This window comes from Engystomops pustulosus, chromosome 7, assembly GCF_040894005.1.
Source record: "Engystomops pustulosus chromosome 7, aEngPut4.maternal, whole genome shotgun sequence".
NCBI classification, from domain to species: domain Eukaryota; kingdom Metazoa; phylum Chordata; class Amphibia; order Anura; family Leptodactylidae; genus Engystomops; species Engystomops pustulosus.
The window spans coordinates 169,961,825-169,989,299 of NC_092417.1; the positions used below are offsets into that span (position 1 = coordinate 169,961,825).

Here is a 27,475-nt window from a genome sequence, read left to right on the forward strand (position 1 = left end):
AGCACCAATATTCTGCAGTTTTCTGTATTAAGAAGTCGTATACATCTTCTGGTTGGATACAATAAAACAGCATTCACTTACAGAAGAAGGGGGGCTGTAATGCAGCACAGTTCACAGAGCTAAGAGAGCGCAGCAGTGTGAGGACACGCCCCTACTGCACTTGAAGAAGCTCATATCCTGAAGGGTAAACCATGCAGAACTGCAGACAATTTCCACTTCAGTTGTGTAATTATACATATGTGTGTGTTGTCAGTAGCAACAGGACTGTTACATTTAGATTTATATTCCAGGATTGTAGCTTCTCCAAGTGCTCAGAGGGCGTGTCCTCACACTGCTGTGCTCTTATTTCTATGCATTGAAGTCTTTCCCCTTAGGGTGACTACTGTAGTACTTCAGCAGAAGTCTGCTACTGCTTATACTCAGAGCAAAGAAGTTCAATACAGAGAATTAAGAGCACAGCAGTGTGAAGACAGGTCTGTCCCCAATACCGCAATCCTGGAATATACATCCATATATCACAGTTCTGCTGCTACTAACAACATACACAAAGGTTTGACTAAAAAGGGTTATGACTAAATGCCTGACCTGAACCCTAGTCCAATGACCTTTAGGGTTATTGCTAGGGGGTCTGTGGTATAGTGACTTGGAGTTTCTACTGGGAGGTTAGTATTTTGGGTATTCAAGGTCAGTTTTAGGCAGTGTCGGACTGGGTTTCCTTAGGCCCACCAGAGAAAATCAATCTGGGGGCCCACTCTTCATTATCCCCCAGGAAATGTACTCTAGCAGCCTCCAAATTGTGGTGTTTTCTGATGGACCTATGGGGTTCAGTATTGGGTTGAGCCTGGGCCCACCGGAGGATCTTCTGGGACTCTGGTGGGCCAGTCCGACACTGGTTTTAGGGTTGTAGTAGGAGATTTTGGCACTTGAAGGACGGGTCTTGCTGGTTCCGCTCCTGCCCTTTCAATGACTCATCTAGAAGGACGCAGCAGAACCTCTTTGCGGTTCTGGTGATGGAGGATCTCATCTTGGCTCCTTGCTGATAAGAATTTCTTTTAGCTGGTGAAGTATCTGCTTAATAAAACCCTTAATTGTGCAGTAAATTTCACTTCTCCTCTTAGTGAATGAGTCATTATCGTAAACGGCTTAATGGAAACACAACAACCGAACGTGAATAAAACAGCGACAAAACAGCTAAAAAGAAAAGAAAAAAAATCATTTGTAACTGCTCCAAGTTGGAGACACTTTTTGTTCCAATTACTCGGGTCCCTTGGTAGTAAATAGGTCAGACAGTTCTGCTGTGAGTTCAGGTGGGGCTTGTTAATTGGCTCCCGGTCTCCTCCGCTCGGCCGATGATGTCATCAGTAAAGATGATGATGATGATGAGTAATCTCGCTAATTTTAACATGGGGGAACAATACGGCAAACACTGAATCAGCCGTAAAGATCCAATGGAGATTAGAACTCAATCTGTCTGCGGCGGCGGGAGAAGCGTTGATTAGTTGCAGATTAGGGTGATAGAAAGTAGAAGTGTTGGTGAAGCATCTCCCCTCCCCCGTTCTGTGATTATTGGCTTTCAGTGCCTTCAATGACTAAGGGGTCGCCCATCGTAATATGTCCCACTTCGGCATATACTATAGGGAAAGGTTGGGGATATTCCATGCTACTTATGCCGCTGGGTCCCCATATCCTGACACAGTTTAGATGTTGGGCAATGTAGTACTCTTTGCTTTTATAACACTTAAAGAGGACCATTCGCCACGTGGAGATGACCAGGAGGCTACTACAGAGATTCAGGGGGAACTTTGAATATTCTTCTTAGCCACCATGGTTGCTGAGATATCAGTCCCAGTATCTGACCATTATAATCCTCTCTACTGTCAGAGAGGAGGAGCTGGAGCAGAGGAGGAGGTGTGTATCATAATAATCTTCTACTTATCAGAGAATAATAGAGTAACACACGCCCGCTCCTCTGCTCCAGCACCTCCTCTCTAAGAGTGAAGAGGATTATAATGGTCAGATACTGGGACTGATATCTCAGCAAATGGGGGGCTAAGAAGAAAGTTTAAAGTGCCCCTAAATCTCGGTAGCAGCCGCTACAGAATGTCATGTTCACCTTCACATGTATGAGGGGGTAAGAGGTCCTCTTTAAGTGGTATACAAGCAATGAGTACCACATTACCCATCATCTAAGATGTGTCTGGTATGAGACCATAGGTGGCATGGAAGACCCCCAAGTCTTCCCACCTATGTTCATTTCTACATGTGTGAGGTGATGAAAGGTTCTCTTTAAAGGGGCTTTTCTTCTATAGATCCAGGGTACGGAAGAAAAGCATCCTCACCCTGCAGTGGTTCCCTGTAGCGGCATCACTCCAGTAATTATAGCTTTAAAGGGTTTTTCTATCCACAGGATAGGGACTAACTTGCTGATCGGTGATGAGTGATGACATGTGTACATTGGACCCCATCAGACCCCCCGTTCTCTTGATCTGTGGGGGTCTCATAACGGAGACCCCCACAGATCAGCAAGTTAGGCCCTATCCTGTGGAAGCACTGTGCCTGGCTAGAAGTACCGGCATGGTCACATGACCTGCTTTGGCTAATGAGCGGCATCCTTGGACCACAGGGCACCACTATCGTTGACCACTAGAGGTCACTTCCTTTGTTGCCCCCAATCCAAGGAGGCCACTTATTGGATGAAGGGAGGTCCCATGACCCCCTAGATCTTACGGCTGTGTGCAGCTTTCCTTTTTTCCTTGGAATTCCTGGAAAACCCCTTTAAGTTGCTTAGAAATAGTGACCCTGTAGATTGTATCACATGTGATAGCTTTAGATACAGGGACCAGAAGACTGTATCACACATTCTGTGCTTAGATTAAGTGACTTAGCACACAGTACCAGACATGACAGGCTTAGATAAAGGCTTAGATACAAAAACCAGGAAGGCTGTATCACATATGATTGGATAGAGTGGCCCGATGGAGCAGCTCCTTGATGGGGGTTGTAGTCCCTCTGCAGACCCTGTAACACTCTGATGCTTTTAGACTGACTTTACTCCCAACATTTGAAGTATAAAAACCACTTGAGGGGATCGATCCTCGGTGTCGCCGGGGCAGTTAGCGAGTCTTGAAGTGATTTTTTTTTTTGTAGTTATTGATTATTTTCTGCAGCAAATTGTATCTTGTGCACAGAGCGGCTTCTCCTGTACTTTATCTTTTCTTTTATTTCCAAACTTTCCGCCTGCCGAGCGCATGGGACGCCTTTATATGTACAAAGTATAGCTATTAGTCATTGAAATCAGAGGCCGGTCTGGGGTCCGCGGGGGATTCACAGTCATAGATCCGAGCTCTTCCTCCTGTAGGTGTTCTTTATACAGTTATAAGCCGCTTCAGTAATCTACTGGAAAGCCCAATGTTTAATAAGAGTCCCTTTAGGTGGAGGCGAAACGCTTGATGGTTGCAGTCACAGCTGGTTGCAAGGCATTTGACTTAGTGGTTACTGAGTTTGGTAATTTATAACAAGCCTTTACCTACAGGGTCTTAGCAGTTCCGAAGTTCACATCTATGGCTGAGATGAGTTTGCTCATGTAGATAAGTTGGGTCAGTGGAGTTGATCCAGAAGTGGAGAAGCAGAACGATCTAGTGGTGTAAAAGAATGGACTGGTAAAGCAGCAGAGTGGACTGACAGTGTAGAAGAGCGGAGTAGTGGGGGTAGTAAAGTGGACCAGCGGTATAGCAGAGTTGGGAAGTAATCAGACCACTGGTATAGCAGCTTATACTAGTTGTTTAGCCGAAGCTCAAGGTGGCAGTGCAGGAGAGTGTCCCGGGGGTGCACCTGAGGATCAGGGGGACTGTGCAGCCGAGGGTCCAGGGTGAATGCAGCCGACGGTCCATAGGCATGTGCAGCCGAGGCTCCAGGGCCCTACAGCCAAGTGTTCTAAGGGTGGTACAGCCGAGGGTCCAGGGTGCGTGCAGCTGAGGGTCCCAAGGGTGGTAGAGTTGAGAATCAGGGAGGCGATGCAGTCCAAGGTAGAGGGGGAGCTGCAGCTAAGGACCTAGGGGGCTGTGCAGGTGAGGGTCCAGCGGCAGTACAGCCAAGAGTCCTGAGGATGATACAGTTGAGGATCATGGGGGTAGGGCATCCAAAGTTCCACGGGGAGATGCAGCTAAGGGTCCAGTGACGGTACAGCCAAGGGTCCAGGGGGAGGTGCAGCTGAGGGTCCAGTGGCGGTACAGCCAAGGGTCCAGGGGGAGGTGCAGCTGAGGGTCCAGTGGCGGTACAGCCAAGGGTCCCGGGGGCGGTGCAGCTGAAGGTCCAGTGGTGGTGCAGCCAAGGGTCCAGGGGGAGGTGCAGCTGAGGGTCCAGTGGCGGTACAGCCAAGGGTCCCGGGGGCGGTGCAGCTGAAGGTCCAGTGGTGGTGCAGCCAAGGGTCCCGGGGGCGGTGCAGCTGAAGGTCCAGTGGTAGTGCAGCCAAGGGTCCAGGGGGAGGTGCAGCTGTGGGTCCAGTGGTGGTATAGCCAAGGGTCCCGGGCGCGGTGCAGCTGAGGGTCCAGTCGTGGTGCAGCCGAGTACAGTGGAGGAGTAGTAGCCACTGAAACTTTATACATAGGGGTACAGCTCAGTTTTGCAGGTGGTTCTCCCACTCATAGTCCTAGGATTTTTGGAATGCTCCCCTTGTGGTCACAGCTGGGGTCACATGCATCCACTCTCCGCCCTTGATAACAAAGCCTCTATTATTGCAGCCGGAGCCGCGTCACGTATTTGCGGAGTGCCTCATCTTCTATCGAGAAGTGTCATGGGATTTAAGAATTCATCTCTAATCCCAGATTAACGCTTCACTCAAGAGTTTATCCACAACGTGCAGACCCCCCCCCCCCCGCTTTATTGTGATTAGATAAGGGGATGAGACACATGTTTTCTTGTCGGCTTCTTGCACACAACGTCGTATTCTGAGGCTTGATATTTATATTTGTATGATTTGTCATCTCCCGGAGGATTGTAGGATCCGCTGAGGCAGAAGAAGAAGATTTTCTAGACAATTATACCAAGAAAAATCCTTTCTGAGAACCCAACTCTTTAAAATAATGAAGAACCCGGTAAATGAAAGGAAAATATATTTTGCTGATACAGAGTATCCAATTCTCTATTAGAGATATGGAAATACATCATAAAATAAAAACCTAATTACCTCCAGGCTCCACTAGGGGGAGCTTACTGTAGACTGATTTATAATTGAGGTCAATGCAATTAGCGCCCTCTAGTGGTGGTTTTAGGCAGACTGAAACTTATCATTTGAAGAGCAGGATATATGGGATAGTGGAGACCCCCCACTGATTATGACAATGGAGACCCATGTACCCAATGGGGCTATGTAATACATGTGCATTGCCACTTCCTTCAATCTCTATGGGACCAATAGACATTATTAGACTTTCGTTCAACTATATTCACTGGTCTCATGATGAAACTTGCAACGTGAGACCATTGCTCCATTTACACAGGCACATGAGATCATAAGGTCATAAGTTGTGGTTGGAGGACAACTTGCTTTCAATTTTCTTAATCTGAAACACATCTCCAAATCCTCTGTGTAAACAATGATCCTAGAATGTATTTTAGTGTTACAAAGTAGCCAGTCACTGTACTATAGCTAAAGGGGTTCTTTAACATGTTCTGTATACATTTGTCTACAAATTTGTATCTAGCTCCCCTTAGTGGTGGCTGCTGGAAGTGAGAATTTTATCATACTGTCCTATCTAGATTCTAGATTGGGGTCACTGGTAGAAATGTTTGCCCACCCATGATGTGCCACTTTATAAAATGAGTTCTGGTTTTATGGGGACACATGGACCTGATAAATTAAAGGAATTTTTGGACATTTTTTTTACTGATGAGTGAGGGCTTTGCACCCTGACCCTGAAGCCATGGAGTAGAAAAAAAGGCTCTGTCTAGTTTACAGTTGCAGCTCTCCTGGGGATAGATCCTTAAAGGGATAGTCCAGGCCCAGTAGTCTTTAGGAACCCTTTAAGAGTATACAGAAAGTCCGATGATTAGTGATGTGTCGTTCACGAATGAGCTGGCTCTTGTTCGTGAACAACGTGTGCCGCCTCCCATCAGTGAGCCAGTGACTCACTTAACCCCGCTCCTAACCGGCTCACCACACCCCCTTTAACCCAATATAATCGGGTTAAAAGTGGAGAGGTGTGGGGTGATTGACTGGCCTGCGGCTCCCTATTATATATTTAATAGGTAACTGCTCAGGAGCCAGAAGAGCCGGCTCTTCTCAGTGAGCGGAGCCTAATGAGCCGGCTCACTAAGAAGAGCCGGAATTCCGCTGATAGTCTCTATTGGTAAATGTAGGTTATCCTAATGTGGTCCCGCAGATTGTGGAGGCTGATGCAGGGTTGAATCTTCTCATTACAATATCCTATGAGCAACGTGCTACCAAATAGATGGCGCCTAATTGAGATTGAATAATGTATGGCGGTCTGCATATGACATTTCATGTGCATCTCCCATCAGCCTCCGGCCTCATTACTCCGCTGACATTTCATTTACATTTAGAATTTTTTTTTTTTTTTGCTCCATCTTTTTTGATTTCGGGTTAACACAGAATTAAATATTTAAAAATTGATGGAAAAAGCGGAATAATCTTTATTTAGCGCTGTGCGTTCTGCTGCACGCCGCCGCGCTCGTCTTCTGCTGACTTGCAGAATATTAATATGGAAGCTGAGTGGCGTGACGGTCTGCGGGATCACGTGGGATGGTTAGATAATGTAGGGGCTTGTATGTATCTACTATACCCTCTAGAGTTACTGCGATTCTATGTATACAGTGTAACAGATTTACACGACTTCTATTACATTTTGTATTACTTTATGATATCGAAGGGAAATCTGGAGATCTGATTTGATTTTTAATTACATTTTTTATTTTTTTATATTTATAATTTGTAATTTTAAGAATTAAAATTTTATTTTCTTCTATTTAATTGATTTTATTTCATATTTTATTGTATTCATTTTATATTGAAGGCTTTTTTCTACTTTTTATGCTAAAAATTTGAGGCTTATTTTCATCAAATATTTTTTTTTAATTTTCTTGTCATTTATCCGCTCTTGCTATTACACTTTCAGGTGGCAGAATAATTGATACATTTTATATGGCGGTTTCATCTGTTGTTTTCTGGAACAATATGAAAGGACTCCTCTTTTTGTCTTCCATCTTGATTACTTATTATAAAGTAATCAGTTTCAGAAAACGTGTCATCTAAATCAAACTGCTGTACATTGGGGCTCATTTACTTACCCGGTCCAGTCGCGATCCAGCGGCGCGTTCTCCGACGAGGATTCGGAGCTGCCGGGATTCACTAAGGTCGTGCGCCCAATATCCAGTAGGTATCGCTGCTGCGCTGAGGTCCGCCAGAGTTCACCTTCTTCGTCCCGGTGCATGTAAGTGCTGATCTTACGACACAAATTCTTTTTTAAATTCTGCGGTTTTTCAGAATCCGACGGGTTGTCCGACGGCCACGCACCCCCGATTTCTGTCGTGTGAACGGCGTAAATTGGGAATTGTCGGGAAACCCGATGAAAGTGCGCGATTTGGGGCAGATTTACTCACCCGGTCCATTCGCGATCCAGCGGCGCGTTCTCTGCGGTGGATTCGGGTCCGGCCGGGATTCACTAAGGTAGTTCCTCCGACGTCCACCAGGTGGCGATGCTGCGCTGCAGTTCCCCGAGGCCCAGTGAAGGTAAGCGCGAGTCCCGCAACACTTTTTTTTTTTTTTTAAATGTGGCGGTTTTTCCAAATACATCGGGTTTTCGTTCGGCCACGCCCCCCGATTTCCGTCGCGTGCATGCCGGCGCCGATGCGCCACAATCCGATCGTGTGCGCCAAAATCCCGGGGCAATTCAGGGGAAATCGGCGCAAATCGGAAATATTCGGGTAACACGTCGGGAAAATGCGAATCGGGCCCTTAGTAAATGACCCCCATAGTATAGATAGGCAGTGTGATGTTACATCTCATAGGATACACTGGATTCTGTCTGACACTACATGACACTGCAGAGATTCCAGTGTATTCTGTGTGATGCATCTTCTGAATGTTTCCTCTGCCTCCCTGTTATGGGGATTCTATAGGTGACACATTGCTATAAGGCAGGGGTCAGGAACCTTTTTGGCTGAGAGAGCCATGAATGCCACATATTTTAAAATGTTATTCCGTAAGAGCCATACCATACGCACATGCCCCCCAGTAGATAGGTACTCCCAGTGTCACAGGTGCCACTGCGATCTAGGTCTCGGATCGCAGACACACCCGTGCCCCTCTCCAAGGTGGCGCCCCTTTCTGAGGTCACTCAACTCACCACTTTCCGTCTCCCGGCTGGCAAGTGTGCATGCACCACACTCGCAGATTTGAAGGGCTAGTGTGCCGCTGCCCACTTCCCAGGTTCCTATAAAGACCGGCGGCTCCCAGCATTCCCCGTCTGATCTTAGTGCTTCATGCCTATGTGGAAGCTTTCTACATTGTTTCCTTCCCAAGTGTTGACCTCCCGTTGTGACCCCGGAGTTGTTCCTAATTCTGCTCTTTCGCTGCCAGCCCTGATCTCTTGCTCCGTCCCTGACCTTGCATCATTGCCGCCTACCTTGACCGTCTGCCTGTTCCTGACCACGAGACTGCCTAGTGATCCTGTACCTCGACCCTGGCTGCAACCGTGGACAAGTCGCGCCTGTGGAACGATCTGGTTGTTCCACGCTGTAGCAAGACCATCCTGCTTTGCGACGGGCTCTAGTGAAGACCCGGGTGCCACTTAGACTCCGGTCCCAGGTGTCTGCTTACATCATTGTCCGCGGTGGTCCAGGGGGTTCACTACTCCAAATCCTGACACCCACCACATGCCTCCCAGTAGATAGGTAGTGATAGCACATACTTCCAGTAAATGGGAATCCACAGCACATGCCCACAAGTAAATAGGTAGCTACAGCACATACCCCCAGCCACAGCACATGCTTCGCTTGAGATAGGTAGTCATAGCACATGCCTCCGAGTACATAGGTAGTCACAGCACATGCCTCCGAGTACATAGGTAGTCACAGCACATGCCTCCGAGTACATAGGTAGCCACAGCACATTTTCCCAGTAGATAGGTAGCCACAGCACATGCCTCCCAGTATATAAGTAGTCACAGCACATGCCTCTGAGTACATAGGTAGCCACAGCACATTTTCCCAGTAGATAGGTAGCCACAGCACATGCCTCCCAGTATATAGGTAGCCACAGCACATGCCCCCAGTATATAGGTAGCCACAGCACATGCCCCCAGTAGATAGGTAGCCACAGCACATGCCTCCCAGTATATAGGTAGCCACAGCACATGCCTCCCAGTATATAGGTAGCCACAGCACATGCCCCCAGTATATAGGTAGCCACAGCACATACTCCCAAGTAAATAGGTAGCCACAGCACATGCCCCCAGTATATAGATAGCCACAGCACATGCTTCGCAGGAGATAGGTAGTCACAGCACATGCCTCCGAGTACATAGGTAGCCCCAGCACATACTCCCAGTAAATGGGTAGCCACAGCACATACTCCCAGTAGATAGGTAGCCATAGCACATGTCCCCCAGTATATACATAGCCACAGCACATACTCCCAATAGATAGGTAGCCCCAGCACATACTCCCAGTAGATAGGTAGCCACAGCACATGCCTCCCAGTAGATAGGTAGCCACAGCACATACTCCCAGTAGATAGGTAGCCACAGCACATACCCCCAGTATATAGGTAGCCACAGCACATACTCCCAGTAGATAGGTAGCCACAGCACATACTCCCAGTAGATAGGTAGCCACAGCACATTTTCCAAGTAGATAGGTAGCCACAGCACATACTCCCAGTAGATAGGTAGCCACAGCACATTTTCCAAGTAGATAGGTAGCCACAGCACATGCTCCCAGTATATAGGTAGCCACAGCACATACTCCCAGTATATAGGTAGCCACAGCACATACCCCCAGTATATAGGTAGCCACAGCACATACCCCCAGTATATAGGTAGCCACAGCACATGCCCCCAAGTAGATAGGTAGCCACACCACATGCCTCCCAGTAGATGGGTAGTCACAGCAAAAAAAAAGAATATTCATTTACCAGCGTTACTTGCAGACAGCTCCTTATCACTCCCAACCTCTTCTCTTTGACCCAGGCTTAGACGATGGCCGTCTGGGTCATACAAAGGACGTAAGCAGCGGTAACATCGCTGCCTGTGTCCAGTGATCAGTCCAAGAAACACACAGCAGCCATCACTACTTATTACAGACCTGTCTGAGAGCCAGATGCAGCCAACAAAAGAGCCATATCTGGCTCCCGAGCCATAGGTTCCCTACACCTGCTATAAGGGATAGAGGAATCTGCAGATGACACACTGGGGCTCATTTACTAAGGGCTCTGCGGCCGCACTTTCGTCGGGTTTCACGAATTTTGCCGTTTTGTGCTTAATTCCACTGGGATTTTGTTGCACGCAATTAGATTTTGGCGATTAGATTGCTCCGGCTTTCACGCGACAGAAATCGGAGGGCGTGGCCGTTGGAAAAACCAACGGATTCGGAAAAACCGTGGAATTTAAAAGACAAAGTGTGTCGCAAAATCAAGCACTCGCATGCACCGGGGAGAAGATGGTGAACTCCGGCGGACCTCGGCGCAGCGGCGACATCTGCAGGAAGTCGGACGCACGAGCTTGCTGAATCGCCGGAAGACCCGAATCCTCGTCGGAGAACACGCCGCGGGATCGCGACTGGACCGGGTAAGTAAATGTGCCCCACTGTAACAGATTGTTTGTGGTATATTTTTGCCTCTGACAGTAATATTGGATTGTCCCTTGAGTCTCCGGCGTCTTGTCCTGATGATTGGAGCGGAGCGATTATCTACAATTATGTCTTCCTTCTGGACAATGGAGCAATTGTCTGAGGATTATGAAGTGACTTCGTCTTATTGTTTCTCTGTTGATTGATGGGTGGGGGGGGGGGCGCCATTACTAAATATTGATGTCTGCAATCACTGGAGGGGGCGCAATGAAGCGATTAGACAAGATCTATGTCACCTGTTGATGATAAATTGATCTTTTTGTTTTTTTCCCCCTTGTTTTTTACATTTATTTTTGGAATTTCAAACAAAAATGCTCAATAACAGAGGACGAGACAAAAGAAATGACCTGGATTGACCCTAAACATTTTATCTGATGACAATGGGCAATGCCCTATATTAGTGATATTTGGTGTAACCAGTACGCCCCCACGTGGCGCAGTACAGCTGTACGGTATTATAGTACATTTCCAGTCCTCCAGTGATTTGGAGCTTACACTTTGTCAGTTTCTTATGGGATTATATGGGATTTCACTCATCCAATACCCGCTGCCAGATACAGATTTAGCGATGCCGGACAGGAGCCAAGAATAGGAAGAAGCAATCCCTCTGACAGGACGGGGAGGAGAGCGCTCAAGGAATAACTTTACATATCATTGAGGAAGGGCAAGGACAATGAGACTGCAAATCAGTAAGTGCTATGTGTAGAGCGTATAGGGAAATGTAAATAAAAAGAAAAAATTATATACATATATCTACCGTATATCTTTAGGATAATTTAATGTTATAAAAATGAGCCTTTTGGGGAATATCAGTCTTCTTCCCTTCCCTGGCAGCTTCAATGGAAAGTCTCTGGGAAGAACGTGTCTCCTTCCTCCTCTGGCAACTGCAGGGGATAAGGTTTGGATATCTATAGAGCCAATCTCCTCTCCCCTTTTGCTGCTGTATTTGACTTCTTTCACCTCTGGATGCTACCTGAGGGCAGCCTCTGGGAATAATTACATCTCCTTTAGCAAAAGCTTGGGTCAGGCTCCAGGATGAATCAGTCTCCTTCCCCCTCTTGTAGATTATTAGCACAGAATCTCTACTATCAGTCTCCTCATCCTTTAACTACTACTTTTGCAGGGTTCTGTTTAGCATTTGTGTCCATCTACGTCACGGGCAGGCTCAAGGAGGAATCTATCCTCTTCCCCCTCTGGCAGCTGCTTGTGCATGGATCTGTTAAGAATCCATCTACTTCACCTGGCAGAAACTGGTAACAGTCCCTGGGAAGGTCTCCTTCCTCTTCTGGCTGGTGCTTGTTCAGGATTCTGTTTAGTATCAGTCTGCTTTGCCTCTGGCAACTAAGTGGGGCAGATATCTTTCCACATTTAGCAAAAGCTGGTGGCAGGCTCTAATAAGAATCAGTCTCCTTCCACCTCTGGCAGAAACTGGTATCAAGCTGTAAAAATATTCAGTCTCCTTCCATTTTTAGAGGAAACTGGTGGCAGGCTCTGGGAAGAATCAGTCTCCTTCACCCTCTGGCAGCTAGATAGAATCTTTCCCTACTCTACAATGTAACAATGTAGTCTCTTCTTTCTTCTTAGAATCTTCTTAGCTTTACTGCCATGTTCTGCCTCTCTCCTGACAAGCAGGACGGGGAGCTATTCCTATTGGCTGCCTGCTCTAGGAGAGGAGAGCATGTGTGTCCATCTCTCACACTATCAGGTGGACCTGCACATTGATATACACTATAACCACCAGGCGGCGCTGCATTATGTAATTTTCATCATTCTGCTTTGGATCTTGATATTGATTGATGTTATGATCTACACAATGACATTGCTATATACAGTGGGACATCCCCTTTAATAATATTGTTTTTCTATTCCAGATGTGGAGCGGGAAATCCATGCGGCGCCGCACACGGGAGAAAAGGTGATTCAGCTCTTCAGGAATAAGAGTGAGTTCACGTTCCTGGCCTCCATACAGCAGAGGTCGTCATCGTCTGGGGTCATCCTCTCCATACGAGAGATGGAGCACAGGTGAGAAGACCACCCTCCTTACTACATGGCAAAGGGAAGGGGGCACTTCCGGATTCAGACTGCCCATATAGAGTGATGTAGGATCCCCTGGTGGGCATAAGTTGTAACACAGAGAGGGGTACAACCCAATTTGAAAGTTACTAGCGTTTGAGAGTGGAACTACCCAATACCATAACCCCAATGAAGTCTAAATACAAGGTCAGACAGAAGGCTATATACAGGGACAGGAGCTGACTATATACAAGGTCAGACAGAAGGCTATATACAGGGACAGGAGCTGACTATATACAAGGTCAGACAGAAGGCTATATACAGGGACAGGCGGAAGGCTATTAACTGGGGCAGATGAAAGGCTATATAAGGAGGCAGACAGAAGGCTATATACCATAGCAGACAGAAGGCTATATACTATAGCAGACAAAAGGCTATATACGAGGGCAGGAGCTGGCTATATACGGGAGCAGGTGAAGGCTATATCGAGGACAGATGCTGGCTATATAAGAGGGCAGGTGGGCTATATACAGGGGCAGGTTCTGGCTATATGCTGGGGGCTGGCTGGATGGCTATAAACTAGGGAGTTGGCTGGCTGTTTCCTGGGGGGCATGAGCTGGCTGGCTATATACTGGGGACAGGGGGCTGGCTGGCTATATACTAGGGAGCACAGGCTGGCTATATACTAGGGAACGCAGGCTGGCTATATACTAGGGGGCACAGGTTGGCTATATACTAGGGGGCATTGACTGGCTATATGCTAGGGGGCACAGGTTGTATACATACTAGGGAGCACAGGCTGTATATATACTCGGGGGCACTCGTTGTCTATATACTAAGGAGCACAGGCAGGCTATATACAAGGGGGCACAGCTTGGCTACATACTAGGGGGCACTGGCTGGCTATATACTAGGGGGCACAGACTGGCTATATACTGGGGACAGGTTGCTAGCTGGCTATATACTAGGGGTTTGTTGGTTGAGGGAAAGGCCTGGCTGTATACTAGGGGGCACAGGCTGGCTGTATACTAGGGGGCACAGGCTGGCTATATACTAGGGGGAACAGTCTGGATATATACTAAGGGGTACAGACTGGCTATATACAAGGGGGCATTGGCTGGCTATATACTAAGAGCAGGAGGCAGACTATATACTTTGGGCATGAGCTGGCCAGCTATATACTGGGGGGCATGGGTCGGCACCAATGCATTTCCCACCTTAGGCTTATACTCAAGTCAATAGGTTTTCCCAGTTTTTTGTGGTAAAATTAGGTACCTTGGCTTATATTCAAGTTTAAAGGGGTCAAATCTGGTGACAGGTTCCCTTTAACTGTTAACATCCTTGTCTATAGATCTGGGCAGTGGGCCAAAATATTGGTCTCGGGCGTCAGTCGAGCCCCCCAGCTGCGCCGATCTCTGGAGGGGGACTGTGGCACGCCAGCGGTATTCTTCTTCTCTAAATTACTGGTATAATTCCCTATGCAAATTAAAATTAAAAGAGCAGATTTAATTGTAATTGAAAATCTCGCCGTGCCTGGATTCCGCTTTATTTCACTGATTTTGAACTATTGTTAGAGTTTTTTTCTAAATAAAGAAAAATCTGAATGGTTGTGCAGTTTTCCCGCAGAGCGTCTCGCCCGGGCTCATTAGCATCGCTGCTCCTCTATTGTGACTGTGCTCGGCTGCAGCGCAGGGATTTGTTACGCTGTGTGGATTGTGCTGCTGTGATCCTGTCACCTGCACAGACCGTCCATATGGTAACCCATGTGACAGCATGGCCGCTGACAAGCAATGGCGCTGATGCTGTGGGTGTATGGGGAAGGTTGTACCTGAGTGAAGTTGGCCCCCCCACCTTGTTCAAATCAAACAAAATTGGTGTCAAACGTTTGTGCTACGTTTGTGCTGGTTTGTGCAGCAGAAATTTTCATTTGTGCCGCTATCGTTTTTAAGATTTTAATGAAAGTTTCCAGAGGTCATCAGAGGTCAACCAGCCCCCCCACATTGCCCAAATGAAACAAAACTGGGACCGAACAATTCTGCTACGTTTGTGCTGGTTTGTGCTGCTCAAATTTTTGTTTGTGCTGCTTTTGTTTTGAATATGTGAACAAAAAATGAAAGTTCAAAAGTTCAGCCAGCCCCCCCACATTAACCGAATCAAACAAAACTGGTGTCAAGCGTTAGTGCTACGTTTGTGCTGGTTTGTGCAGCAAAAATTTTCGTTTGTGCCGCTATCATTTTTAATATATTCATACTTTTTTGCAGAGGTCATCAGAGTTCATTTCTTCCAAAGTACAATGTGTTTGCTAGCTCCCCCTGGTGATCAAATCAGGGAAGTGTCACTAGGTTTGTTTTTTACCAGTTCATCCTAAACACCTCAAACACCTGGACATACCTTAAAAATTATAGCAGCACAAACAAAAATTTTTGCAGCACAAACTAGCACAAACGTAGCACTAACGTTTGACACCAGTTTTGTTTGATTCCGTTAATGTGGGGGGGCTGCTTGAACTTTTGAACTTTCATTTTTTGTTCATATATTCAAAACAAAAGCAGCACAAACAAAAATTTGCGCAGCACAAACCAGCACAAACGTAGCAGAATTGTACGGCACCAGTTTTGTTTGATTTGGGCAATGTGGGGGGGCTGGTTGACCTCTGATGACCTCTGGAAACTTTCATTAAAATCTCAAAAACAATAGCGGCACAAACAAAAATTTCTGCTGCACAAACCAGCACAAACGTAGCACAAACGTTTGACACCAATTTTGTTTGATTTGAACAAGGTGGGGGGGCCAACTTCACTCAGGTGAAGGTTGTATGTCACCGTGCTGGACGGAAACATTTACATCTCACCGTGCTGTGACATTTCTGCAACATTGTAACAAAACATCACATCTAACCTTCAACATTCATTTCATCAATCCTGAAACAACGTAGCAATGTATTGTGAGTCCTGTAACATTACGTCTTCTGTGCAACACTGTATCCAAGTAATAGGTCATTCATTCAATATTTCTAGGTAATTCCGGCAACATTGTTTCAAGGTCACCAGGTCACTGCTGTCACTGATTCCTAGATATGGGGATTGCAGAGACCCTTCCTTGTGTCTTCATCCTGGGACCACATTGTCCTACTTGTAACTTAGTCTCTGACTATTCTGTGACTACATCTTGTGACCCCGTCACCCCTGCCTATTCTGTGACTACATCTTGTGACCCCCGTCACCCCTGCCTATTCTGTGACTACATATTGTGACCCCGTCACCCCTGCCTGCATGTGATAGCAGTTTCCAGGACCGCACATTTATGCCCATTTTCCTTCCCCTAGGTTGTGGTTTAATGTGGTGCTAGCGGACAGGCCCGGCGCCAGCACCCGGCCAACCCGGGCAAGTGCCTGGGCCCCGGGGTTCTGGAGGGGCCCACTCGGGTCCCCGGATCAATTGTACCAGGGTCGCTATAAGACACGGATTGTATACTTTTCTGCCTCTATGCTGCGCTCGTCGGGGCCCATTAATGCTCTGTCGCCCAGGGGCCCACTAAAACCTGGAGCCAGCCCTGCTAGCGGATATGTTTTTTGTATTATTTGGCGCTGCCCCCAGCTGAGTTGTTTGTTCAGTTAGTCTACATCCGCGCTCATCATGCAGATTTTTGGGTTTGATCTTGAGGTGGATAATGCAGCGAAAACTCTCTAATGTTCCTGCGGTTTCATCTTTCATCAAATAAAAAGTGTCCCGAAAGTGGCGGCTTTTAGAGCGGAGCTTTGTTCTGTAACTATATGTAATTTGGGCTCGATTCTGTACTAAGTGCAGAAGGGGGTACAAGGGGGAGGATTTGAGCTGAAAACAGAAATTTCTACAAAAAGTTTCCAAAAAAAACATGTAATACTTCCATAAATGGTAGAAAAGTGGAGCAAAGTCCTAGCAGGGCTTAAAGGGGTCGTCCACTTTCAGCAAATAATTCATATTGTTTGTTTAAGAAAAAGTAATCCAAATTTGCCAATATACATTTTGTATCAATTCCTTTGCGGTTTTCTAGATCTCTGCTTGCTGTGCTGCTATAGGACACTTCTATGTTTACTTCCAGTGGAGAGAAATCTGACCATTGTCACACAGGTGCGCAACTCGTAATATCACACAGCTCTGATTACTCTCTGTGATATAACGAGCCGTGCACCTGTGTGACCAGGTCAGATTTCTATCCACTGGAAGTCAACATAGAAGCTTTCTATACAATGACAGCAAGCAGAGCTCTAGAAAACCGTGTATTTGTATAACTTTTCATTATTCAATCAATTTCAATTACTTGATGAAATGGGAAACCCCTTTAAGTTTTAATGATAGCATTGATGGGCATTAATATGTTTGTCTATGGCACTGGGTACTCCCATAAATACCTGTAAAAATACTGCCAAATTTTGACAAATTATACCGCCTGCTGCATTATAGCTGTAATATATAGTACTTATGGGGGGGGCATTAATCATAATCTGTTAGACTCGTTAATTAGGCGCATTTATGCAGCATTTTCTGGCGCACGGCAAAGTTCTGCACTTAGTGGTTCTGAGTCCCTGCGCCTTATCTGACATAGTGAGTGCGTCCTATACGTGTTGATGTTTGCACGGGATCTATCACTATTTTGCGCCTAAAAAGGCACAAAATAGGCGCAGGAAATGCCCCTCCTCTGAGCAGCAGCACTTCCAAAAAACTTCCCTTTTCATTACTAAAAAAATACATTTTAGGTTCCCAAATGAAGAATTCCCTCTATTCAACATGGAAAATACTTTGGAGCAGTTTTATAATGTAAAATTTCTCCAGTAACGACTTCATCATTGTCTATGGGATCATCTCTGGGAGTGATTATTGTCTTATTGTACAGATCTGAGAATATTATCAGACTCCATTACTGGACATTATAATAACAAAGGAAAAGACTCATTGAAGCAAGAATTTATTTTTTTTTCCATCTCTGTAACTTTTAGTCCCTGCAGTTACATCACAATGATAGGTTTTTGTGCAGAGATGACGCCCTGAACGTTCTGTCACATTTTCTCAGTCTCCTTTCATTATTGCTCACAAATGAGATCTTACAATTGCGCCAAATTTGGCGCTAATTTAGGCGCAAATGAATGGGACATGCGACAATTCCAAAGTGCATTTACTAAGGCAGAACCAGATCCATCATAGATCAGGAGCCAAAAAGAAGAGCAAACCAGGCGCAAAAACAGGCGAACCTGAGACCCCACTATGATTAATGTCCCCCATGATGTCAGGTCCACCGGGGTTCACCTTCTTCTTCCTGGTGCATGAAAGTGCTTCATCCTGCGACACAATTTGAAATTTCAATCCCGCGCTCAGTCCGAAACAGACGGATCGTCCGACAGCCCGCCCCCTGATTTGTGTCGCATGAAAGCAGCGCACAATTGGCACCATCCGATCGCGTGCGACAAATTCCCAGCGCAGACCCCTGTTAAATACCTGTCAGAGCTGCGCAAATCCAGAATAGTCCAACAAATGTGCGATCCGCCACCTTTAGTGAATAAGCCCCATCGTGTGTTACTGAGTAATCAGTTTCCAGATTATGGCTTTCTCATGCCGCACATGGTGCACAAATCATAACGAAGACCATGCAACAAGTTAAATCGGACACTAAACCGATCGCCTCCATTATCCGTTACACTACCGGATAACTTTATTCGGTCAGTTTTACCGTAATTGTGCCTTGTATTGTACCTGGTTAAGCTCTCAGACGGCTGACGATGCACCTGTGGACGTTGTATTTGCAGTGTAGGCTCCTGTGGTGCAGTAGTCTGGGATTCTCATTACTATTTCATACCCTTTATAGAAGCGGCGGGCGCATCACCTCTATCTGGCGAGGGCGTAGTGTTCAGCTTTCTAAATAATGAATAAAATTCTAGAAATGCAGTAAAGACTGACACTGAAATGGGAATGATAGGATGGGCCTTTTGAGATCTTTATCACCTGGTGGTGAGAAGTGGTAGTGCAGGACGTGTGTCATCCCTGGTGAGCGGCTTCTGTGCAGTGAGGAATAGGAAGAGAGATCACTTATAATTGACTGGAAATGTTTCTGATGATCTATTGGAGGCTGTCAAGTGGTAGGTGACAGATGGCGCTCTGCGGGGAGCCCCCATAACCTCACAAGAACTCGCGGGGGACCCTTTACCCACAGAGTTAAGAATGTGACAGATGTGATGATTCGTGTTATATTAATGGTGCCAGATTTTTACTAAGGCTTTATGGATATTATATCATCATCAGGAGACTATCCAAAATCTACAAGTATTCACAGATGTATAAAGGCCCTCCCCTTTGTCTGTAATACAGGATCAGTCATGTATGCACGAAGCACCAGCAGAATAGTGAGTGCAGCTCTGGGGTATAATACAGGATGTAACTCAGGATCAGTACAGGATAAGTAATGTCATGTATGTACACAGTGACTGCACCAGCAGCAGAATAGTGAGTGCAGCTCTGGAGTATAATACCGGATCAGTAATGTTGTGTGTAGTATGGTGGTGTCCTCTCCGGGGCGTCTTTGCTCCTTGCTCTTCCCTCCTTATGCTTAGAACCACTTTCCTCCATGTAATTGCTGCTGGGATAATTTACTGTCTTTGTGATGAGCTTTGATGGGGATTTTGGAACACCCCCCCCCCTCTACATGGCGGTATTAACATTTGCTAACGCCTGGTAAATTACCCGTACATATGTTCCGTTTTACTTTCACGCCTTGTAAATGACTCCCATCTCACAGCAGAGAGAAACTTCTTTGCAAGGAAAAGTCTCAGTTTGGTAGAGGGAAGGAGCGGGGGCTGGGGAGGGGGCGCTGCGCTCCTCTGTGGATTTGGTCTGAGCGTCTGGTATTGGCAAATGAAGATCAATGCCCGTCCTAATGGTTACATTGGAGAAATTGGTCCCATTCATCAAGGTGAGAAAGTCGTGTAGGGTGCACCTGGTGTCGGCGGCGCAGGGTGCTTTGCGCATCCATCACCTTCTTTATTAAACGATGGCAGCCAGCTGGTGGCGAATTAACCGCGGCCTGACCATTTAACCCCTGGTTTGCTGTACAGTAGATAACTTTCGCAATCAGTATTTTATGTCTAGCTGCTGTCAGGCGGTGGCCTGGGATGTTCTAGAAAGATCCATAACTTGTATGAGGACCCCCATGGAAACCCCCCCAACCTGTACACACATTGGGAAGACACTAAGGGGAATGTAGATTCTGATAAGGGGATTTATCGGATGTGTCTGGGAGCAGAACTGTTGTAGTTGCTAATGGCAACCAATCAGAGATCAGCTTTCATCAGTGACATCACTGTTCCTCCAGTATAGGAGATGACATCACTCCTCCTCCAGTATAGGGGATGACATCCCTCCTCCTCCAGTATAGGAGATGACATCACTCCTCCTCCAGTATAGGAGATGACATCACTCCTCCTCCACTATAGGAGATGACATCACTCCTCCTGCACTATAGGAGATGACATCACTCCTCCTGCACTATAGGAGATGACATCACTCCTCCTGCACTATAGGAGATGACATCACCCCTCCTCCACTATAGGGGATGACATCACTCCTCCTCCAGTATAGGAGATGACATCACTCCTCCTCCAGTATAGGAGATGACATCACTTCTCCTCCAGTATAGGAGATGACATCACTCCTCCTCCACTATAGGGGATGACATCACTCCTCCTCCGGTATAGGGGATGACATCACTCCTCCTGCACTATAGGGGATGACATCACTCCTCCTCCAGTATAGGAGATGACATCATTTCTCCTCCAGTATAGGGGATGACATCACTCCTCCTCCGGTATAGGGGATGACATCACTCCTCCTCCAGTATAGGAGATGACATCACTCCTCTTCCAGTATAGGAGATTACATCACTCCTCCTCCACTATAGGGGATGACATCACTCCTCCTCCACTATAGGGGATGACATCACTCCTTCTCCGGTATAGGGGATGACATCACTCTTCCTCCAGTATAGGAGATGACATCACTCCTCCTCCACTATAGGGGATGACATCACTCCTCCTCCGGTATAGGGGATGACATCACTCTTCCTCCAGTATAGGAGATGACATCACTCCTCCTCCACTATAGGGGATGACATCACTCCTCCTCCGGTATAGGAGATGACATCACTCCTCCTCCAGTATAGGAGATGGCATCACTCCTCCTCCACTATAGGGGATGACATCACTCCTCCTCCGGTATAGGGGATGACATCACTCTTCCTCCAGTATAGGAGATGACATCACTCCTCCTCCACTATAGGGGATGACATCACTCCTCCTCCGGTATAGGGGATGACATCACTCTTCCTCCAGTATAGGAGATGACATCACTCCTCCTCCACTATAGGGGATGACATCACTCCTCCTCCGGTATAGGGGATGACATCACTCTTCCTCCAGTATAGGAGATGACATCACTCCTCCTCCACTATAGGGGATGACATCACTCCTCCTCCGGTATAGGGGATGACATCACTCTTCCTCCAGTATAGGAGATGACATCACTCCTCCTCCACTATAGGGGATGACATCACTCCTCCTCCGGTATAGGAGATGACATCACTCCTCCTCCAGTATAGGAGATTACATCACTCCTCCTGCACTATAGGAGATGACATCACTCCTCCTGCACTATAGGGGATGACATCACTCCTCCTCCACTATAGGAGATGACATCACTCCTCCTGCACTATAGGAGATGACATCACTCCTCCTGCACTATAGGAGATGACATCACCCCTCCTCCACTATAGGGGATGACATCACTCCTCCTCCAGTATAGGAGATGACATCACTCCTCCTCCAGTATAGGAGATGACATCACTCCTCCTGCACTATAGGAGATGACATCACTCCTCCTCCACTATAGGGGATGACATCACTCCTCCTCCACTATAGGGGATGACATCACTCCTCCTCCGGTATAGGGGATGACATCACTCCTCCTGCACTATAGGGGATGACATCACTCCTCCTCCAGTATAGGAGATGACATCACTTCTCCTCCAGTATAGGGGATGACATCACTCCTCCTCCGGTATAGGGGATGATATCACTCCTCCTCCAGTATAGGAGATGACATCACTCCTCTTCCAGTATAGGAGATTACATCACTCCTCTTCCACTATAGGGGATGACATCACTCCTCCTCCACTATAGGGGATGACATCACTCCTCCTCCAGTATAGGAGATGACATCACTCTTCCTCCAGTATAGGAGATGGCATCACTCCTCCTCCACTATAGGGGATGACATCACTCCTCCGGTATAGGAGATGACATCACTCCTCCTCCAGTATAGGAGATGACATCACTCCTCCTCCAGTATAGGAGATGACATCACTCCTCCTCTATAGGAGATGACATCACTCCTCCTCCAGTATAGGGGATGACATCACTCCTCCTCCGGTATAGGAGATGACATCACTCCTCCAGTATAGGAGAGGACATCACTCCTCCTCCACTATAGGAGATGACATCACTCCTCCTGCACTATAGGAGATGACATCACCCCTCCTCCACTATAGGGGATGACATCACTCCTCCTCCAGTATAGGAGATGACATCACTCCTCCTCCAGTATAGGAGATGACATCACTTCTCCTCCAGTATAGGAGATGACATCACTCCTCCTCCACTATAGGGGATGACATCACTCCTCCTCCGGTATAGGGGATGACATCACTCCTCCTGCACTATAGGGGATGACATCACTCCTCCTCCAGTATAGGAGATGACATCACTTCTCCTCCAGTATAGGGGATGACATCACTCCTCCTCCGGTATAGGGGATGACATCACTGCTCCTCCAGTATAGGAGATGACATCACTCCTCTTCCAGTATAGGAGATTACATCACTCCTCCTCCACTATAGGGGATGACATCACTCCTCCTCCGGTATAGGGGATGACATCACTCTTCCTCCAGTATAGGAGATGACATCACTCCTCCTCCACTATAGGGGATGACATCACTCCTCCTCCGGTATAGGGGATGACATCACTCTTCCTCCAGTATAGGAGATGACATCACTCCTCCTCCACTATAGGGGATGACATCACTCCTCCTCCGGTATAGGAGATGACATCACTCCTCCTCCAGTATAGGAGATGACATCACTCCTCCTGCACCATAGGGGATGACATCACTCCTCCTCCACTATAGGAGATGACATCACTCCTCCTGCACTATAGGAGATGACATCACTCCTCCTGCACTATAGGAGATGACATCACCCCTCCTCCACTATAGGGGATGACATCACTCCTCCTCCAGTATAGGAGATGACATCACTCCTCCTCCAGTATAGGAGATGACATCACTCCTCCTGCACTATAGGAGATGACATCACTCCTCCTCCACTATAGGGGATGACATCACTCCTCCTCCGGTATAGGAGATGACATCACTCCTCCTCCAGTATAGGAGATGACATCACTCCTCCTCCAGTATAGGAGATGACATCACTCCTCCTCCAGTATAGGGGATGACATCACTCCTCCAGTATAGGGGATGACATCACTCCTCCTGCACTATAGGGGATGACATCACTCCTCCTCCAGTATAGGAGATTACATCACTTCTCCTCCAGTATAGGGGATGACATCACTCCTCCTCCGGTATAGGGGATGACATCACTCCTCCTCCAGTATAGGAGATGACATCACTCCTCTTCCAGTATAGGAGATTACATCACTCCTCTTCCACTATAGGGGATGACATCACTCCTCCTCCACTATAGGGGATGACATCACTCCTCCTCCACTATAGGGGATGACATCACTCCTCCTCCAGTATAGGAGATGACATCACTCTTCCTCCAGTATAGGAGATGGCATCACTCCTCCTCCACTATAGGGGATGACATCACTCCTCCGGTATAGGAGATGACATCACTCCTCCTCCAGTATAGGAGATGACATCACTCCTCCTCCAGTATAGGAGATGACATCACTCCTCCTCTATAGGAGATGACATCACTCCTCCTCCAGTATAGGGGATGACATCACTCCTCCTCCGGTATAGGAGATGACATCACTCCTCCAGTATAGGAGATGATATCACTCCTCCTCCAGTATAGGAGATGACATCACTCCTCCTCCAGTATAGGGGATGACATCACTCCTCCTCCAGTATAGGAGATGACATCACTCCTCCAGTATAGGAGATGACATCACTCCTCCAGTATAGGAGATGACATCACTCCTCCTCCAGTATAGGAGATGACATCACTCCTCCTCCAGTATAGAAGATGACATCACTCCTCCTCCAGTATAGGAGATGACATCACTCCTCCTCCGGTATAGGAGATGACATCACTCCTCCAGTATAGGAGATGACATCACTCCTCCTCCAGTATAGGAGATGACATCACTCCTCTTTCAGTATAGGGGATGACATCACTCCTCCTCCAGTATAGGAGATGACATCACTCCTCCAGTATAGGAGATGACATCACTCCTCCAGTATAGGAGATGACATCACTCCTCCTCCAGTATAGGAGATGACATCACTCCTCCTCCAGTATAGGAGATGACATCACTCCTCCTCCAGTATAGGGGATGACATCACTTCTCCTCCAGTATAGGAGATGACATCACTCCTCCTCCAGTATAGGAGATGACATCACTCCTCCTCCAGTATAGGAGATGACATCACTCCTCCTCCAGTATAGGAGATGACATCACTCCTCCAGTATAGGAGATGATATCACTCCTCCTCCAGTATAGGAGATGACATCACTCCTCCTCCAGTATAGGAGATGACATCACTCCTCCTCCAGTATAGGAGAGGACATCACTCCTCCAGTATAGGAGATGACATCACTCCTCCTCCAGTATAGGAGATGACATCACTCCTCCTCCAGTATAGGAGATGACATCACTCCTCCAGTATAGGAGATGACATCACTCCTCCTCCAGTATAGGAGATGACATCACTTCTCCTCCAGTATAGGAGATGACATCACTCCTCCTCTATAGGAGATGACATCACTCCTCCAGTATAGGAGATGACATCACTCCTCCTCTATAGGAGATGACATCACTCCTCCTCCAGTATAGGGGATGACATCACTCCTCCTCCGGTATAGGAGATGACATCACTCCTCCAGTATAGGAGATGATATCACTCCTCCTCCAGTATAGGAGATGACATCACTTCTCCTCCAGTATAGGAGATGATATCACTCCTCCAGTATAGGAGATGACATCACTTCTCCAGTATAGGAGATGACATCACTCCTCCAGTATAGGAGATGACATCACTCCTCCTCCAGTATAAGGGATGACATCACTCCTCCTCCATTATAGGAGATGACATCACTCCTCCTCCAGTATAGGAGATGACATCACTCCTCCTCCAGTATAGGGGATGACATCACTCCTCCTCCTCCAGTATAGGAGATGACATCACTCCTCCTCCAGTATAGGAGATGACATCACTCCTCCTCCGGTATAGGAGATGACATCACTCCTCCTCCATTATAGGAGATGACATCACTCCTCCTCCAGTATAGGAGATGACATCACTCCTCCTCCAGTATAGGGGATGACATCACTCCTCCTCCTCCAGTATAGGAGATGACATCACTCCTCCTCCAGTATAGGAGATGATATCACTCCTCCTCCAGTATAGGAGATGACATCACTTCTCCTCCAGTATAGGAGATGATATCACTCCTCCAGTATAGGAGATGACATCACTTCTCCAGTATAGGAGATGACATCACTCCTCCAGTATAGGAGATGACATCACTCCTCCTCCAGTATAAGGGATGACATCACTCCTCCTCCATTATAGGAGATGACATCACTCCTCCTCCAGTATAGGAGATGACATCACTCCTCCTCCAGTATAGGGGATGACATCACTCCTCCTCCTCCAGTATAGGAGATGACATCACTCCTCCTCCAGTATAGGAGATGACATCACTCCTCCTCCGGTATAGGAGATGACATCACTCCTCCTCCATTATAGGAGATGACATCACTCCTCCTCCAGTATAGGAGATGACATCACTCCTCCTCCAGTATAGGGGATGACATCACTCCTCCTCCTCCAGTATAGGAGATGACATCACTCCTCCTCCAGTATAGGAGATGATATCACTCCTCCTCCAGTATAGGAGATGATATCACTCCTCCTCCAGTATAGGAGATGATATCACTCCTCCTCCTCCAGTATAGGAGATGACATCACTCCTCCTCCAGTATAGGAGATGATATCACTCCTCCTCCAGTATAGGAGATGATATCACTCCTCCTCCAGTATAGGAGATGACATCACTCCTCCTCCAGTATAGGAGATGACATCACTCCTCCTCCAGTATAGGAGATGACATCACTTCTCCTCCAGTATAGGAGATGACATCACTCCTCCTCCAGTATAGGAGATGACATCACTCCTCCTCCAGTATAGGAGATGACATCACTTCTCCTCCAGTATAGGAGATGACATCACTCCTCCTCCACTATATTACTAGGCTTATGCTTTACTGATGAGCACAGCCCTCCGTTCTCTCCCTCTCTGGATACTCTGTGTCTTGTCTGTGCTCCCTGCTCTATGTGTTACCAGTGCACCTCCTGGTGGGGGGCGCTTCTGGATTATTCTGAGCAGATTGTGCTGGAGCTGACTGTAATATGTAATGTTAATGTGCCAGGAGATGCTGCAATAACAGGGGAGCAGCTGTTTCCTCCCATCACAAGCCTCGCTGACACCTCCACACCTGGGTCTTATAAATGGACCTGCAACATTTACATAAAGAGCGCCGTGTGTATGAGCAGCCTGTCATATACATCATATAGGTGCCAGACTCCATCCATATCTGTCTGCTTTACCCTAATACTTCCAGCTGTCCTATTATTATCACATTATTCATTGCTTGTATTCAGATCTTATTGTTCTATCTATCTAACTATCTATCTATCTATCTCATATCTATCTATCTATCTATCTATCTATCTATCTATCTATCTATCTATCTATCTATCTTCTATCTATCTATCTATCTATCTATCTCCTATCTATCTATCTATCTATCTATCTATCTATCTATCTATCTATCTATCTATCTTCTATCTATCTATCTATCTATCTATCTCATATCTATCTATCTCCTATCTATCTCCTATCTATCTATCTATCTATCTATCTATCTATCTCATATCTATCTATCTATCTATCTATCTATCTATCTATCTATCTCATATCTATCTATCTATCTATCTATCTCATATCTATCTATCTATCTCATATCTATCTATCTCATATCTATCTACCTATCTCACATCTATCTATCTCCTATCTATCTATCTATCTCATATCTATCTATCTATCTCATATCTATCTATCTATCTCATATATATCTATCTATCTATCTATCTATCTATCTATCTATCTCACATCTATCTATCTCCTATCTATCTATCTATCTATCTATCTATCTCATATCTATCTATCTATCTCATATCTATCTATCTCATATCTATCTATCTGTTGGTTATAGCTTGTCATCTTTGGCTATCCCTTGTTGTGTTTGTCGGCTATCCCTTGTGAGG

General features: G+C 46.6%; 1 protein-coding gene across 2 annotated transcripts in view; it reads left to right on the forward strand.

The window, feature by feature from the left end:
- Positions 1–27,475, forward strand: part of NELL1 (neural EGFL like 1) — a 534,618-nt gene that overhangs the window by 73,703 nt on the left and 433,440 nt on the right. For both annotated transcript variants that reach the window (XM_072118935.1, XM_072118936.1), the window contains exon 3: positions 12,735–12,885. In XM_072118935.1, the coding sequence (XP_071975036.1) occupies positions 12,735–12,885 (151 nt within the window). The remainder of the gene's footprint in view (positions 1–12,734; positions 12,886–27,475) is intronic.